Source organism: Malus domestica, chromosome 06, assembly GCF_042453785.1.
Source record: "Malus domestica chromosome 06, GDT2T_hap1".
Classification (NCBI taxonomy): Eukaryota; Viridiplantae; Streptophyta; class Magnoliopsida; order Rosales; family Rosaceae; genus Malus; species Malus domestica.
Genome location: NC_091666.1, coordinates 25685173 through 25703509, shown reverse-complemented (window position 1 = coordinate 25703509; position 18337 = coordinate 25685173). Strand labels below are relative to the sequence as shown.

Genomic DNA, 18337 nt, shown 5'->3' with positions numbered 1-18337 from the left:
TATCGAGCACCTAATAGGTACCTATGAATTCCTACCAACATATGCCGAAATTTTATGTCAACATATGTCGACGACTACTATTACTTGTACATGCTTGTCGAGGGTGGATGTAAGATACTGTGGAGTAATGTTGAAGACTTTCAAGGCTTTTCAACTAAAACATTTCATACAAGAAGAGAGAAAATGAAGACAAACATGATAGAAGAAAATAGAAGAAGTAGGATGAGGAGGTCATAATTTAATTTGCCTTAGTTGTTTTTTGCGGTTAAATCAATATACAAGTAAATATACGTAGTTTTTAAAGTTATTGGGGTCAAGGAAAACCAAAGATCCCATGCTGACTCCGCCACTGCTCGCAGTGGTCACAATGGTGGAACTAGGGGGTATGATACCAAAATACTATTAATATACATATTTATACTTGTACATATAAAGAATATTTTCATTTTTCATACATTTCTAAATCCATTCGCTAAAATATATGTTTTTCAAAATCAAACGTACTATATATACGTATATTTACACAGTTAATGTTGAATGCATTTAGTTTCACATATTTTTTAGTGTAACATATAAAAATTTCACGTATTATACAAATATTTATAACATATCTAAGAAAGATAACATTTTTTTTTTTGTAAAATGTATTTTTAACATTTTTAAATAATAGCGAACTTCGTATTTATTTAAAAAATTGCATAATAATATACGAACTTATTTTTAAGTGCTATAAGGGCATCTTCTTCTCCTAACTATAAGAATCGTTGTCAATGTTAGAAATTGATACTCCAAGATAATTTATAATGGAGAGAGATGGCGATTTGAGTGTGTACAGGATGATGTGTGCGGACAGACGGAACATGTGTCCGTATTTTTAAGTAGGTCTTATAATGCGTGAGGACAGACAGAACATGTGATCCAAACACCAGTCAGTTAGATAGGTGGAGTCACACATGAACAGTGAATATTATCTAGGGGTGTGAATCCACATACCCCATTTTACTTCTCACACACATTTTTAATTTTCGGCTGTCGGATCGGATGAATTGAAGAAGATCAACGAATATAAATTATCAAAGAATGTGTAAGAAGTAAAATAGAATGTGTGGATAGCACACCTTTATTATCTACATGTCTATTTCCTGCCATGACGTAAAAAACGGAAAACTAATGCCCTAGCATGTACAGAAATGGGCTAAAGCTGAAACTGAAAGCAGCCTCAACCAAACACATTGAATATTGTCCCAATCCCCCCATTAATTTCTGCTGTGAAGTTACCTTCGAAGCAGGCAACCTCACTAAAATACTAAGACTTTTAATAAAAAACCGCGATACTATTTATTTTAACGAAAAATCATATTTTTACATTAAAAAGTCAATTATGTTACTATTTATTTTACCCTTTATTTTATATTTATCATTAAAACTCAAAGTTTTCAAACATTTTTCATTAGTTTTCCTTAAAATATTTCTCACCTGGCTTGTTTTTTGTTTTGTGTGTTTTATTAGTGGTTGGTTTTGCAGGTTGGTGATGAAGAAAGTTCAAAGTGTGTGATGGAGGCCTCGTTGGACAGCCCACAGCCACAAGATGTGAGCTCTATTAGCCGACTGTGTGGGTCCAAATAAGCCGGCGTCGTTCCAAGCCCATACATAAGCTCATTTACTCTCGTGGTCCTGGTACATTTGAGCTTGTTCTACTCACTCACATCACCATCACTCTCCATCAGAAATTATTTTGGAGTTATCAATTTCTAACATTGACAACGATTCTTATCTCTCTTTTTTACTCTTCTTTTTTATTTCTTTGCCGGATCTTGGTTATAATGTCCTGTGCATGCCAATGTTTGGCTTATTAATGCATGACGAAGGCCTCGTTTGGGATTGAGGTGATTTTAAAAAAAGTCACTGTGAAAAAAAGCTGAGGGTCATTTTTGTGTTTGGTAAACTGAAAAAAAAAGGCTTATTTTGGAAGCTGCTGTGAGAATAAGCTGAAAATCAAAGGAAAAGCTGAAGCTGCTATTTGCTGCTTTGAAAAAAAGCCAGTTTTTTCAAAGCACATGGAGCTACAGTGCTCCTTTAATGAAAAGACACACTATCATCCTGCTTTTTTTTCCAAAAGCACTTTCACAAAAAAGTTTACCAAACACTCTACTGGCTTTATTTCACAGCCGCTTATTCTCACAGCACAGCCGCTTATTCTCACAGCAGCTTTTTTTCAAAGCACAGCAATACCAAACCAGCCCGAAGTATGTTATGGTTAGTTGCATATGCACACGTGTTATAGATTCTTGATTAAAGCATGTGAAATTTAAAACTAATGCATCAACGATCATACTTCTCCCACTAGTCCCTAGCCGATTTGCGCAAGCTAACTGCATGCTTGATTTGGCATAGTGACTGGACAAACTAAGAACATATATGTATCAACAGTCAAAACTTACGCACATGTGTAAACAACTGATGTTAGCAAAAATGATAGATGACTCACATCACATGCATCAGAAGTCAAAAACCACCCAGACACGCAATTACCTGGTGGTCTCTTGTTGCAATGTCATTTGAAAGCTTTTGAATACCTAGCAGCAGCCAAGTATAATATAATAGATGTTGCCTTCACAACTTAAGTGACGTCTAATCTTTTGAATACCTAGCAGCAGCCAAGGAATCAAAGATGGAAACGCGGCTACAGAAACGTGGACGTCTCTTGAAAATTATATGGAGCCATCTCTCTGTGCCCTAATAACACCAGAAACAGATACTCCGGTTGTTTCTATTTGGAGACAAGCTGAAGCTGCTGCCCTTATCAGCTTATCCACTACTGCTGTTTGCTTTTCTTTTTTCAGAAAGGAAAAACTACGGCGCACTGCAACAGAAAAAAGCACACAGATTAGTTTACAGAAGCACAAACTAATTTTTAGGTAATGGATTTTTCTGTAATTTTATTTCATACATACATGATAGATGATACACCCACCAGCTCCACTTTATCATAATCATGATTACTCTTAATTATTTTTCTAATCCTCTATCTCATTGTCTGTTATCGAGCGTGTGTGTATATATATATATGCGCATTATATCTCTCATCACATGATTTCACTTGATGTATATAATAAGATAATGCCGATAAAAATAATTATAAGTCTGATGACACGCAAGATTTTCTCGGTTGAGGAAGAGGCTATGTGGAACTTAATTACATCATTACCATGGTAGTATCATCATACACAAAGCAAACCTAAAATTGATGACTTGAGTTAGAAGGAAAATGAGTTGGGATATGCATGAAGCTCAATGGGGTCAGCTGGGAATTAATTTAATTATTCAAGTGTGGATAACTACCAAAGTTCTATGTAATTTAAATCATTTGATTAATTCTACTTATGTTTAGTTTATATAAATGAGAAATGATAAGGGGCTTATATCAAAATTGGTACCCTCTATGGACTCTTTATCATTTTATGTTTTTGGTATAATATTTTATAATGTTGACATGATAATTAACATTAAACTGTGAAGTGGTACAAAGTCTATGAAGAATCCCACTTTAAGAGATTTTCCTTAGCATTTCTCTATATAAATATATAGAAAAGGTTAGCTTTAGTTTAATAAAAAAAAATGTGAAGGAGAAGGAAGTGTTTGCGACAAAATATTTTGAGTCCTAATGGTGCTCTTTGCTAATATAAGAGAAAGCAATATAAAATTGAGAAAACTAAGTTTAACCTTGTTCATCTGGATACGTATTAGGATTTTGTGAGGTCATGACTCGTGACACTCATTATTTAATTTACTTATATTGTTTGCTTTATTATGATGAGAAATAAGATCTTAAATAACACTTAGGGTGTAGTCAAATTAGGATTTGACATGATTTTAATGGACTTTAAAATTAGAGGGTAGTCAATTAGGATTTTAGAAAAAAGATTTTAAAAGACTTTGAAATCATGATGTAGTCAAATTAGGATTTAAGAAGATTTTAAAAATACATCCAAATCCATAGGTAGTCAAGTGAGATTTTAAAAGACATTTTTAGAATGATTCTAAATCTATGGGTATTCAGAAAATAAAGATTTGGTAGGATTTCATGAAGAGCTGGATTTCATTGGATTTGAGAACTATACCCAACACCAAATACAATCCCACCTCAACCCCTGGGATTTCTTTCAAGCTTATGTTCCATTGTCTCTCTTCAGCCCTCACTTCTTAGCCATAAGCAGCAGGAGAATTACTTCTCTGGTCCATATACTGTTGAATCAATACTCACTCGCACACCTTTGACCCTTTCCACTATTGTTCTTTATATTTTTATGCCTCAATTTGGTAAAGGGTCAGTTAAACTCATTGAATCTGCCATGGAAGTGGTCGGTTTGTCAATAGAGTTGCAGATTGACTTGAGCTATGGAAATATATCATTTCAAATCAAACCTAGAAGTTTGATTACCAATCCAATCGGCAAAGTAAGACCAAAATTCAAAACCAACCATCTATAATGTAAGAACACATCGACCCACTGGTAAAAAAATCAAACCCAAAGAAGAAGAATTTGATTTGCACCTGAAAATTCAATTGAATCACTCGTCGATGCTCCGAATTGAATTTGAATAAAAAACAATAATTCTTCAGGAAGACAAAAAATGGACAAGACAATTAAAAAGTTTGAATTGGGTTGACAGGCCGGCTTGAAAATGAAGCAGCTGCAGAATCATGTTTTAGGGCACGGAGGGAGAAAATGGTTTTTCTTTTCTTATTTGAAAAAAAAATAAAAACAATCTAATAAAGATAAAAGAAAAGAAAAGACTATGCAAATCCATCAAAATCTACAAATAAAATCCATACAAATCCATAATAATCTATAATATAAATCCATATAAATCTGTCAAAATCCATATAGAATTGTAAGTACATTAAAATCCTTTGAAATCTGTCACTTAAAAAAAAGTCTATTAAAATTCTCTGAAATCCAAATTGACTACACCTCCTTACTCTCTCGCTCCACTCACAACTCCAACACCGCTATTTCCCTCAAGTATATCCACTTGAAGTTAACCTCTCTTTTTTTTCACATTTTAAGAAGGGTATGTTAAGGAGATTAAATTTGTAAATTAAATAACATAAAAGTTGATAATTGGATTATTAGTTAAGCGTTGATAAACGTGCTTATTTCTATTGGTGAGACATTATTTAGTTTGCAAATTTTGTCTATAAATTTAGTCTCCCTGACATTTCGATCAACTATAAACCCCCTATTTGTAAGAATTTACACACTCATTTCACCTTCCGACACTTTTATTAATTTTGTCTATTAATTTTCTTCAATCAAATAGAGTCCATCAGCTAAAAACTAAGAAGAATGTGCGAGATAAAAATTAGTGTGTGGAATAGCAGCACCCTATTTGCAATGGCGTTTCTAAAAACTAATTAAAGTCCAAAAGATTTTTTCACTTTTGAAAATGTCGTCTATTTGTAGTATAAGGGCATCACATCTAATTCTCATGCTTTATTATAAAGTTAAAACCGTTGTCTAAGTTCACCCAATATTACACAGAAATAGGAATAGTTTGCAAAAGGTCACCTCCATTTATGATTTTTGTAGGTCATATGAGTGGCTGTATTTTTGCTGACGACTCTTAAGTGGTGATAGTACTCATTGCCTTACTTAGTATATTGGATGGGTTTAAAATTTTAAGATTTATGCATATTCACTACACATATCTCAGAATTTAAACCCATTTAAATGTAATCAATCGAATGATGAGCATTATAATCACTTAAATGTTGAGCAAAAAATATTCTCGCCATATTATATAGCTAAACATTAAAAGATGGAAGTATTTTTGTATATCATTTCTCCCTACAACCTCTCTTTATTTCCCTGTTCTAATTATTCTCTGATTTATTTAATCCAAACGTAAAAAAGGAATGTGTGTAGAATTCGACCCCTTTTCTTTATACAAGATCAAACATTTTATTCAATCAAAGATCAAATTCTCCCCTTCCACAATAAGGGATCGAATTCTAAACATATATTTGAGTGTAGTTAAGTTAGCTAAACCTAAATGAGTGTTTTTACTTTTGTACTCAAGTTTGAATTCTCTTTTTGGTAGTGCAAATTAGATTAGAAATTTAGAATATTCACTTGAATCAATAATAGTAATTACAAACCCCCATCAATCCTTATTTCAAAAATATATTGTTCATCTTCAAGAGGTTTTTTAGTTAAAATGGTCTTTGAGATTGACGTAACTCATCACTTTGGTCCTTGAGTTTTGAAATCGATAGAAGTGGTCTTTGAGTTTGTTCACTGTCAATTATTTTGGTTATTCCGTAAAAAATCTCTGTTAAATAAGGAACAAAATGACAAAAATACTCTGAATTTAATCAACAATGGGCAAAATGATTTGACAAAAATTGAGGATATTTTTATCATTTTAGTCCTTATTTAACAAAGATTTTTCACGTAAAGACAAAAATAATTAACAATGAACAAACTTTGGAACCACTTCTATCGATTTTAAATCTCAAAACCAAAATAAAGAATTATGTTAATCTTAGAAACCAGTTTGAATAAAAAGCCTTCTTCAACACTTCAAACCACATTTAAAAGCTAGATAATAAATTCAGCTCCCACCAATTTCTCATTTTTCTTAATTTTTCATGGTGTTGTAATTTTCAGATGGAACTCATGTTACTCGCGCGTCAGCTATCCGCAAGGTTGTAAGTAAACCAAAAATGCGTGGGAACTAAGAATTGACCAATTCCATGTATTTGGAAAAAGAATCATTCCTTTCCTTCTAACCAGTCGCAAAGTGTAATTAAATTAAAGAATTATGTAACACAAAGCATATTGTTAGCTTAATTTGTGTAATATTCTCACAAGTAATATGTCAACAACCAAGTAAAGATAAACACACTAAGTATATTAAAAGTTACAACGGGTATGACTTCAATGCTACGTAACACTCACTGCTATGGTTGTTTTAGCTGTTAAATGTAATTTCCACAACCACATCATTCAGTGTCACGCACTGTTGAAGAAAAAAATATATCTTCATTGGCTATAAAGCTTGAAAAATAGTATGTTGAATATGTGAAATCTCTTAAGCTTATTAACTCAAATTAAGATTTTTGTGTTTGTGAAAAGGTCGAAGCTAAAATGTAAGAATATACATCTTATAAGTTACGTCGATTGATCAAATTAGTCTAGCAACCTTTTTGTATTCGAGTTCGAATTCTCTCATCCAATACGAATTTACAGTTTATTCCATTTCCACCTTGTTTTTGTTTCTTAACTAATTTGTGTAGGTTAATAGAGTGTGGAAGCTCCCAGAAGAAGATAGGTAGTGATTCTCAGTACCCCACACATGTCAAGTATTCCAAATAATGACAAATATTTCTCACCCAGGCCAAATATAATAACGTAAAAGATAATGCCAGCGAGACGATTAATTTAATTATATTTTATAAATTATATAATAATATGGAATTTTTTTAACAAACGATGTTATTTAGAATGGATGAGTGAACTAAACCTCACAATGAACGACTTATAATAATATGATTCAAATTTACTTTTGACGAGAATTGAACCTAAAAATTCATACTTAGAAGTAAAGAGCAATACCACTAAAACGTAGTACTAAATGGCTTGTTATTGTTGATAATTAAATTATTACTAAATATTAATTAATATACTTATTTTTTATTTATGATACATCATATAATTTGCAAATACGGTGTAAAAATTTGGTCTGCAACCATTCCTCTAATGTGAAACCCAAATTACACGTATGCATTTCTTGCTTCCCTTCCCTGCCCTAACACCTATAAATCTTCCTAATCTCCACTCTCACGCAATCTCTCTCTCTCTCTCTAGAAAACTAAAAAGCCAGAATATAAAACATTCTACCTTTCTGCAAACTTCAGAAAAGAGCTGAGAGATCATCAGCAGCAGCAGAGAATTACTAATTAAAAGAGCATACATAAATGAGACCACCGCCAACAGTGGGGCTGTCAGCTGTGGAAGTAGCTGATGTTAACCTCATCCACCTTTCTCCGCCACTTCCTTCACCTCCAGCAGGGCCAACGACATGCGGCTCCCACGCCTGCCGCTGGTGGCCTTACTCCGGCTCAAAAGAATTCGAGGCCAACGCCGCCATGATCATCATCGTCCTCCTTTGCGCTCTCATTTGCGCGTTGGGTCTTAATGCCGCCATCCGCTGCTTCGTCCGCGGTGGCAGCACCAACCCTTCCGATCGTCAGAACAACAGTGCTCCTCAGAGACAACAGGCGTTGGTTGATGTTCAGCAGAAGAGCAATGTGGCAGCGGCTAAGTGCTTAGAGGCGGCTCCGGCGGTGATTTACACGGCAGAGATGAAGGCGAAGCTGGCAGGGGTGGAGGCGGAGTGCGCCATTTGCTTGTCGGAGTTTGTGGAGGGGGAAGGGATTAGAGTGATAGGCAGGTGTAAACATGGTTTTCATGCTCAGTGTATTCAGGAATGGTTGTCTTCTCACTCCTCTTGTCCCACGTGCCGACGCACGTGCCTTCCTCAGTCTCCGTCTCAGTCACCACCACCTCCGCAACCCGCCAGGGAGCATAGTTCCGAACAAAATCCTATGCCGGAAAGCGGCCCGTAGCGGCTTTGTTCTTACTGAGTTTGGCCAATGTATACATGTATGGAAAATGCAACTAGTTCAAGAGTTGAAGTTTTTATCCAGTTTTTTTTAAATGGTGCCGTACACTTAATTTAATCTGGTATTAGGCAAAAGTTACCAAGCCTGATTCCTTAATTACCATCTTAGCTAGATCGGAAATCACTCTCGTTTTTTACCTTCTGCACTCTGCTGACTACTTGTTGACGTTTGATTCTCTTTTGATAGGCGAGGCGACAATCCAAGCCCAAAAATAAAAAGAGAGAAATGCACAAGAAAGAAATGAGAACGCGAAAATCAATTCCCATAAAACAGCCAGCAAATAAAGTAATACATCAATTAAAACCAGCATATATGGAAACCCTTGCGTTTTTTCTACCCCTTAGCCTGCATCTGTAGAAATAACCGTCCAAATTTTTACGGGTGTACCGAAAATGCCTCTGGCCTTTAGGACACTGGCCGACTGCTGAGTGCTGATGCAAAATATGAGAAGTCCGGAGTATGTGACTGTATAACTTATCAGATCGATTGATAACGTTTCTCCTTCCAGCCGTTTCTAACCGAAAATGTCGCTTTTCCGGAACGCACTTGGATTCCGAGGAAGGTCCCAAGCGCGTAATCCCCCTCCTCCGTCGATAGAGGGGGAAAATGTACACACACAAACGGACTTGCAACGTCGTTTCTGAAATCCGAACTTTTGGGACCGCCTTAGTGAGCACAATACAAGTGCTAGGGGACGCAGGCCACGGTGGTTATGCCGTGACAATGCAAATGCTAGGGGAGAACAAAACGCAATTTATGCAGCCAACTCTTGCAGTTTTGTTGCCCCTCCCCCAGCAACTTCCTCATTTCCCAACAACAAAGGAAGATAATAATGTAAATTAATAATCCAAAACAACATCATTAATTATTTAATTAGTATCTAATATTCTATTTCAACAAACTTTAAAACCACATAAACAATGTGTACAAAACAGCACAACTGCATATACCGATCCGACTTAAGAACTACCGTTCTTACTATATCATATGTGACGCAATCTAAAAGCGATGACAAAAGAGATGACGGACCCCAAGCTCACACAATAAACGCTATCTGACAATCCGAAACCACACAAATCCAAGGAGGGGGGGGGGGGGGGGGGGGCGGGGGGGGGGGGGGAAGATGACGATATGATCGTATGTCTAGAAGCACTTCCTGTGGACGATGGACGGGCCTGATTCGTCATACTCAGACTTAGAAATCCACATCTGCATTCAAGAAAAACGAGACACCGAGATCATAATCACAGAACCGTACTTCCTAAACAAATAAATTGTACTCGAAGAACGACTTTCAGTAGTGAACATATATTATATATACACAATCAGAAAGGTACTAAACTTTTGTATCGGTTTTAGAAATCTGCAACTTATATGCTGATACCATACTTATAGAGATGGTTTGGGAGTAAGGTGCTTAAAAAAAAAACATCCATGAAAAAAAGCTGTGAGGGTTTTAGGTGTTTGGTAAACTAAAAAAAAAAGGCTTATTTTGGAAGTTGCTGTGAAAATAAGCTGAAATCAAAGGAAAAAGTTGAAGCTGCTATTTGCAGCTTTGGAAAACTGGTTTTTTTTTCAAAGCACATGGAGCTACAGTGCTCCTTTAATGAAAAGACCCACTATCAGACTGCTTTTTTTTTTTCCAAAAGCACTTTTACAAAAAAGTTTACCAAACACTTTGCTGATTTATTTCACAGCCACTTATTCTCACAGCACAGCAGCTTATTCTCACAACAACTTTTTTTCAAAGAACAGCAATACCAATCCAGCCCTTATAAAATCACAACCAATTTTTATTTCTCTCACTTATAAGTTTGCTCCTCAAGAATATCACGAGGTGATTTCACTGTTTTAAGTTATTTGAACATAAACTCTTGAGATTTTCCATAGTAAATAAGAATTCAATAATCAATACTCATATCTCTTCTATGATCAGTAATACGAAGTGAAATCAAATATAAGCTATCAGCGTAGGACAAGCAGTATAAGTGTATAACCCATACCTGCTGGAATGTGCTCAGTGAAGCTAATATGGATCCTCCAATCCAAACACTATACTTTCTCTCTGGAGGTGCTACCACCTTAATTTTCACGCTGCTTGGTGCGAGGGCTGTGATCTCCTTGCTCATTCGATCAGCAATTCCTGGGAACATAGTGGACCCTCCGCTGAGGACAATGTTGCCATACAAGTCTTTTCTAATGTCAACATCGCACTTCATAATAGAGTTATAGGTGGTCTCGTGAATTCCAGGCGATTCCATTCCAACGAATGATGGTTGAAATAGGACCTCAGGGCAACGGAAACGCTCTGCTCCAATGGTAATCACCTGACCATCAGGTAGTTCGTAGCTCTTCTCAATTGATGAGCTGCTTTTAGCAGTTTCAAGTTCCTGTTCATAATCAAGTGCCACATAGGCAAGCTTCTCCTTGATGTCGCGTACAATTTCCCGTTCAGCAGTTGTAGTAAAAGTATACCCCCTCTCAGTCAGGATCTTCATCAAGGAATCTGTTAAATCTCGTCCAGCAAGGTCAAGCCGGAGGATGGCATGTGGAAGTGCATAACCCTCGTAGATGGGAACTGTGTGACTGACTCCATCACCAGAGTCCAGCACAATACCTGGAAAATGTTTTGTTGTTAAAAAGTAACGAGCTTTCAAGATTGTAAACTTTGCTTCCAAATTTATTTGTTTGTTTGCACATGGAAAATAATTATAACAAAATAAATAGATAAATCACTCTCGGTTTTTCATATTGGTACAAACCTGTAGTACGCCCACTAGCATAGAGGGAAAGAACTGCTTGGATGGCAACATACATAGCAGGGACATTGAAGGTCTCAAACATGATCTGAGTCATCTTTTCCCTGTTGGCCTTAGGATTCAGGGGTGCTTCAGTAAGGAGCACAGGATGTTCCTCAGGAGAGACACGAAGCTCATTGTAGAAAGTATGATGCCAGATCTTTTCCATGTCATCCCAGTTGCTAACAATCCCGTGTTCAATAGGGTATTTTAATGTGAGAATACCTCTTTTCGACTGGGCCTCATCCCCGACATAGGCATCTTTCTGTCCCATCCCCACCATAACACCTGTGTGTCTAGGACGACCAACAATACTGGGGAAAACAGCCCTTGGAGCATCATCTCCGGCAAATCCAGCCTGTTGAAGGAAGTCATGACGATCGTTATATACCAAGGGAAAGCATGTATGTTAAGATGGGTTCTCATACATTACCAGGCAAAATGAAACAAAGCCCATACCTTAACCATTCCAGTACCATTATCACAGACGAGAGGCTGAATGTCCTCGGTATCTGCCATTCTTTATGGTGATGCTGCAGAGGAATCAGGGAAATCCGTTAGTAACCTAAGAAACATACTAGAATGCATACAATTATGGTAACTTCTTCATTGAACGAATCAGTTCTTGGTTTTTACATCAGAAAACTCTGTTTTGGTCTTGTAAGTTGGATTGTGTACCTTATAACCTAACTAACAAGCATGGATTAATGGGAGATTGCCACAAGTTGAACAAAACAAAGGTCATATCAGTGAGCCATTACAATCCTGGATTAAGTACTAAACATTGGGCAACCGGTAATTGAAGACACGCGTGAAAAGTGAAAATCCACCGCTTATAAAACGTAATACTCTATTTCACCGGAAGATCAACAAAACAGGCAAAAAGCAATAAAGCATAATTTCTAATTCTTTCCAGGAATTACATCCAAAACCGAAGGCTACCTAACTATTTTGTAAAGGGTTTGTCAGGCACCGATCACATATAGAAATAACACGGCTGATTCTTATTCCCATACCACAGATGAATCAATTACACGCACTTCAAACTGGTATCAAGCATTTCGGGTTTTCCTTTCAAGTACACACACACACACAATATGTTTGTCACCAATTGATAACAAGTAAGGGGTTTTGGATCAGATTAAACCAAAATATGAGATTTGTCATGCTTAATGCTAGTGATGGGTTGATGCCATCAAAATTTAGATGCCAATCAGATTGAATCACTACAAAATCTGTCAGAATTTGCCACTCACAGTCTCAGTCAGTCATTGACTAATTAACATGAACAGCAACAATCACTCAACAAATTCACAAAACACCAGAACAATCCACAGTGAACTTGTGAGATGATAGATCAATCAACCAACACAAGATTAAACAAATTAAATTCACAACAGTAAAATCGGAAGCAGGAACAGAAAAAAAAAGAAACAATTCAACTTACAAAAACTTGGAAATCGATTCACAAGAGGGGAAAATAGCAGATATACTGAAGAGAAACGGAAAAAAATGGTTTCTTGGTAGCAGGAGGGAGACAAAGAGCTTAAGAAGCACGCATACCTTCGGGGAGTCGAGGAGGATTTGAGCTGACAGCTAAAAGGATTGGGTGGGCGGCCGGCCAGACGAAATGATGGAAAAATGAAGGTCGGTTTGATTCTGCTTTACGATTAGACAATTGAAGGAATTTCTGCCAACCTCTGGAAAGTCTGGACTGTCGAACTTTCCAGAATGTATTTTGCTTATTTTTACAAAAAAAATTGTAGTAATGGTCTTCTAATTTTAACTTAAATAGAGCAATGATTCCTTAATTAAAAATTTATTACTATTAATCTCCTAATTCATCAGAATGTGCAACTATGGTCCCTCAACTAAAAATCCATTACCATTGATCTCTCAACTTTAATTCAATTAGAGAAATGATCTATCAACTTTAACCTAATTAGAGCAATGATCCCTTAACTTTAACCCAATTGTGGTAATGGTCATTCCAACATAACTCATTTTGACAAAATTCTGACGAAGTTGATGAAAATAACTATAGCTACATGTTTTGATGAGTTGAGGTATTCCAATTATAACAATAGTTATTCCAACATAACTCATTTTGACAAAATTCTGACGAAGTTGACCAAAAGGACCATAGCTACACACTTTGATGAGTTGAAGAGCTATTAGTAATGAATTTTTAGTTGATAGACCATTGTTCTAATTTGATTAAAGTTGAGGACTATTGCTATAATTTACTCTATTTTTACTTGTACTCATTAAATTGTTACTTTAAAAAAAAAAATTAAATTGGTACCGGGAAAACGTAGCCATAAAAAATAATATTCTAATTTCGACGTAGGAAACTCATCTACGTCAGTACATTTGACGGAGGTAACAGAATCTAGCCAAAGTGAAGCAACCGAGAATGTTTGCACTGTCTTCTAATTGCCACATAGGAACACATTCAGGTCAGTACATTTGACGGAGTTGGCGGAATCTTGTGACAGTAGAGCAAATATCGGGATATAGATACAAAGCGCCCAATGTATTTTTTGCAGATATTTATATAAATTAGAAATTAGGAAGAAAAAAAAATTAAAGAACAGGAAAAAGGAAAGAAAAAGAGGACAGCTGGAATTTTGACTAATTTCTCTGATTATGGTAAAGGGCAGGATGACATCAATGAAATTTGGAGACCGAAACAGAAAATGCTAACTTTATTGGCACCGAAATTCAGAAAATACGGAAAACAATAAAGGCATGATGTCTGCCGAATTACTAAGTTAAAAAAGTTGATAATGTTTGGAAAATCATCAGTTTAATTTATATTTTATAAATTATATAACGTGATTATTAGCATTATTCTAAAGAAAATGTTACTCGGAAGTTTCAAGGTCAAAATGGGCAAAGTCAAGAATAAGAGCGAGAATCAATCGGAAGAGGATGAACTACTCCCATAATCAAATCGAATTCTTGTTTTTAAGGTATTGGAACATGATCCTGATGCTGTTAGGTTGCACCATAAAAGTAAGGTTTGATTATTGCCATATTGGGAAACTGATTATGTTTTCAACTAGCTAAATATTAGGAAAACTAATGATAAGTAGGGCTGGGTTCGGTTAGAAACGGTTCGGTTTTAATTTTTTTCGGTTCGTTTTTTTTCGGTTTTGATTTTTTTCGGTTTGGTTTTGGTCCGGTTCGGTTTTATTATTATTATTATTATTATTATTATTTTTTAGATTTGGATATTAGTAAACTAGCCCAAAAGATGACCTGCCAAACTAGCCCAATAGATCCAACAAACAGTAAAGGCCCAAGCCATAAAATACAACAAAAGAAATCTAGGCTTCTACTGCGGCACTTGCCGCCGAGCATCCCTTCTAGGACAAACCCTCGCCACCAACCAACCGACGCCTCGCCGATTGTAACATTTGGCCACGAGCGCCTGTCCGAACACAGCCAAATAGACGAGATCCAAGGGTTTAATAAAAATAAAGATCCAAAAACCAAAGATCTTTACCACATAGGGCTCCACAAAGACAAATCCAAGAACAACATCAACCAATTTTTCTTCAAAAATTCACAAAGCATAGTTAACAAATAAATTCACATAGAATAGTCAACAAACCAAAGAAATAAAAACTATTAATCAATACATAAAAAAAACTACATTTTCAGCACTCAAAGAATTAAACAAGAAAAAGAAAAAAGAAGAAGAAGAATTTGAATACTTACTGTTAAAGAAATCCGGAGGAACAAAGATGGATGTCTGGTGCGACCTCCATATGAATCCCAGAGTAAAAAACTATTTGGCTTGAATTTGAAAAGCAGAGATCGAAAGTTTATGGAGAAAGAAAGGAATATTAGAAAGGAGTGAAGAAGTTGTTGTTATTGTTGGTGAGAGTCCACAGAGAGTCTATCAGATGAGGAGCAGAGAGACAAGAGGCGTAAGATTTGGAGAGGGAAAAAATGGGGATTGTCAAATAAATTCATCACAAACCCTACGCCTCTTGTGGTAATCCTTTAAAAAAGTAAGATCCATGTTACAACCATGGACTTGGCAGGTTGGAGAGAGGAAGAGAGCAAGGAGAGTTGAAGGGAGGAAGAGAAGAAGGAGGGAAAGAGAGACTGAGGGAGCAGAGAGGAAGAGCAGCGGATGAGAGAGAGAGTGTATGTTTAAGAATGAAAAGGAGTGATGGCTAGGGTTTGTAAACTTTATAAATTTTATAAACCATTAAGATAAGAATACCTATAAATAATATACTGGTACAGTTATAGCAATACAAAGCCTACAGTAAAGTTGGTTCGAAGGAGTTATCCCGAACCTGGACGAAAAGGGTTTGAATCTTCACTCCAGCAGGTTTTGAGTATTTATATTTTATTTTCATATTTCGGTTCGGTTCGGTCCGGTCCGGTTTTCATACCTCAAAAATCGAAACTGAACCAACCAAATTCGGTTCGGTTGTCGGTTTTTTTCGGTTTTCGGTTTTTCTAACCCACCCCTAATGATAGGGGCTTGAAAACTTTGAATGTTAATAAAAAAACCATATACTAACTTTATTTAATGGTTAGAACAAAACCCAATATTAAATCAATCCAATTAAAATGGCCCAAACAATCAGTTTCCATTTTTTTTTACAGCAACTCACACACACACACGAATAGTTAGAGAGAGCAAAGAGCCGTCAAACCCTAAGGTCGCAGCCATGTCTCTTATTAGAATTTGCAGATGAGGAGTTGCAGCGTATTATGCATGTGTTGAATACCAACGTTGATAGAAAGCATAAGATCATGATTCGCGATTACCTCCATCAAGGGTATCTGTAGACATTTCGCCGACATCGTCTACAAGAAGGGCGATGTCGACATGAACAAAAGGGTTGGTGAGCTATCTACTACCGAGCTCAACAATCTGATGACTATTATGGCAAACCCCCCCTCCTCCCCCAGTTGAATATCCCTGACTAGTTCTTTAACAGAAAGGACTACAAGGATGGTAAATATTCCAGGTGGTCTACAAGGATGGATATTGTGGTGTTTCGATGTTCATCATTTCCAACTTACTCTCTTCATTCCCATTCTTGGTTGCACTTACTCTTATTATCTGGGGAAATTTGGACCGGATGATAGAGAGCCTTATGATAGTTGTGGCTTCTCTAGTTCCCAATTTTCTAATGGGTATTATAACATTTGAGTGTCCTGATGATGACCTCGGGTTTCTTCCGCTTACTACCAGATCTTCCCAAGCCGTTTGGGATACCAATAAACCACTCCAAGTGGTGGGACTTGGCTACTATTCCCATGTGATCTTCGACACTATTGGGGTCTTTGTGTGCGTGGACAAGGATTTGTGGCTTTTGAAGAAGCGACATTCCGGAGAGCAGAAAGAAGGAAATGACACGCATTAAGTTTTATAAACAGTGTAGTAAGTTTAATAAACAATGTCGTATTTTTCATAAATAGTGTAGTAAGTTTCATAAACAGTGTTGTAATTTTCATAAACAGTGTAATAAGTTTCATAAACAGTGTAATATCGTTAACTTTCATAAACAAGGGAAATTTGGAAAACTAACCAAAATTTGGAACACATGTAGAATTATAGACACTGTTTTAAATTTATTATAATTATAACGAAATATTAACATAAAAGTACTAATATACCCTTAATGACTAAAGTCCTTCACAATCATGCCATGCCCTCGTCCTCCTCTTCCTCTCCTCGTCATCCTGCTCCATAGCTGTCACAAACTTACTCCCACCACCTATCCTCGCTGCAGTGCTTCAATTGGCTCTTCAAATCCGCCACCACCGAGAAGCTCCTTTTGTTGTCCCGGCTGCACTAGTACATTTTTGGGCAGTGGCTCTTCTTGAACTGATTCTTCACGCAAATCACCGATTTCAACGGCCGGAACTTCTTGTGTGCCTTGTTCCGGTTTCACTGACATTCTGAAGAGAAAGTCATTTCTTCACCCGGCGTAGTCAGGAGAGCTTTTCTTCTTCCTCAGAATTTTCTATTTTGCTAACACTTCACTTGCGGTCTGATTTGATAATTTAGTAAATATAAAAATCAAATTGCTAGTGATAAACCCATGTTTGTTTCACAGAGAATTTGAGTTCTACACTATTGGATTTCAAATGAGTTGCTAGTGATTTGATTTCGATATCGAAAGGGCCCCCAGATGGGTAATCTGTTGTAATATTCAATACCCACAGCTTATTTTTCTTTGAAAGTTTGATATTTGTGCTTAATTTTGTATAAGTAATGTATTGAGTTTCTTGTTTGCTTTCTTTGTTTTCTTATAGGTTTGGATTGTGCGTATTGGCGTGCCGGGTTGGTTAGTTTTAAGTAAATTTCTAGTCTCTGACCTTGCAAAGTTAGGCTCTTTATTTGATATTTGCAACTATTTCGACCTAGTACCATTACCATGTCCATCTGGTCCTTGTTGATTAGAGCGTTGAGTGGATTAATTCTGTGAGAAAACATTGCAGCGCAACCATTAGTCGGACCATCAAGAGATTCCAGAGTGGGACTGTCGGGTCCGAGTCCTCATTCAGAGACTTGAGGAAGCTGTCTGACGGCGTAGGAAAAGGCAACTGAATCGGAGGAGACAAATGCCAAAACCTATTTGTAAAAGATTTATGTATGCAAGGGTATTTTAGAACTTTCACATGGATTTTTGGTTAAATTTATAAGAATTGGAGTAGGCAGGCTAAATTCCATTTCGTGGTACAAAATATGGCTAGTTTACCAAATTTCCTCATAAACAATGTAGAAAGTTTTATAAACAGTTTATGTGATGACCCATGGATTTGCGAGTCAGATTTTATTTTATTTTAAATTTTTTAATATTAAAATT

The 18337-nt window shown here is 36.3% G+C and overlaps 2 protein-coding genes across 3 annotated transcripts; one reads left to right on the top strand and one right to left on the bottom strand.

Annotated features, from left to right (window-relative positions):
• Positions 1-7759: 7759 nt before the first annotated feature.
• LOC114825343 (RING-H2 finger protein ATL79-like) lies at positions 7760-8726 on the top strand. Its single transcript, XM_029103775.2, has one exon. The coding sequence runs from the start codon at positions 7984-7986 to the stop codon at positions 8632-8634; it is 651 nt and encodes a 216-aa protein (XP_028959608.1). The 5' UTR covers positions 7760-7983; the 3' UTR covers positions 8635-8726.
• Positions 8727-9530: 804 nt separating this feature from the next.
• LOC103409996 (actin-7) lies at positions 9531-13253 on the bottom strand. 2 transcript variants are annotated; one of them, XM_008348770.4, is made up of 5 exons: positions 13053-13253; positions 11949-12022; positions 11454-11847; positions 10695-11308; positions 9531-9900 (listed from the first exon to the last, which is right to left on the bottom strand). In XM_008348770.4, the coding sequence occupies exons 2-5, from the start codon at positions 12006-12008 to the stop codon at positions 9835-9837; spliced, it is 1134 nt and encodes a 377-aa protein (XP_008346992.1). In that variant the 5' UTR covers positions 12009-12022; positions 13053-13253; the 3' UTR covers positions 9531-9834. The 2 variants fall into 2 exon arrangements, with proteins under 2 accessions (XP_008346992.1, XP_008346993.1); XM_008348771.4 differs by having other exon boundaries at positions 12937-13208.
• Positions 13254-18337: the final 5084 nt, after the last annotated feature.

Bases quoted from the DNA above. Each gene is read 5' to 3' on its own strand.
- LOC114825343 (XM_029103775.2), top strand. From the start codon at position 7,984: ATGAGACCACCGCCAACAGTGGGGCTGTCAGCTGTGGAAGTAGCTGAT.
- LOC103409996 (XM_008348770.4), bottom strand. From the start codon at position 12,008: ATGGCAGATACCGAGGACATTCAGCCTCTCGTCTGTGATAATGGTACT. The intron at 11,848-11,948 runs GTATGGGCTTTG...TTCCTTCAACAG, and splicing joins ATGGTACTGGAATGGTTAAG to GCTGGATTTGCCGGAGATGA. The intron at 11,309-11,453 runs GTTTGTACCAAT...AACATTTTCCAG, and splicing joins TGCTAGTGGGCGTACTACAG to GTATTGTGCTGGACTCTGGT.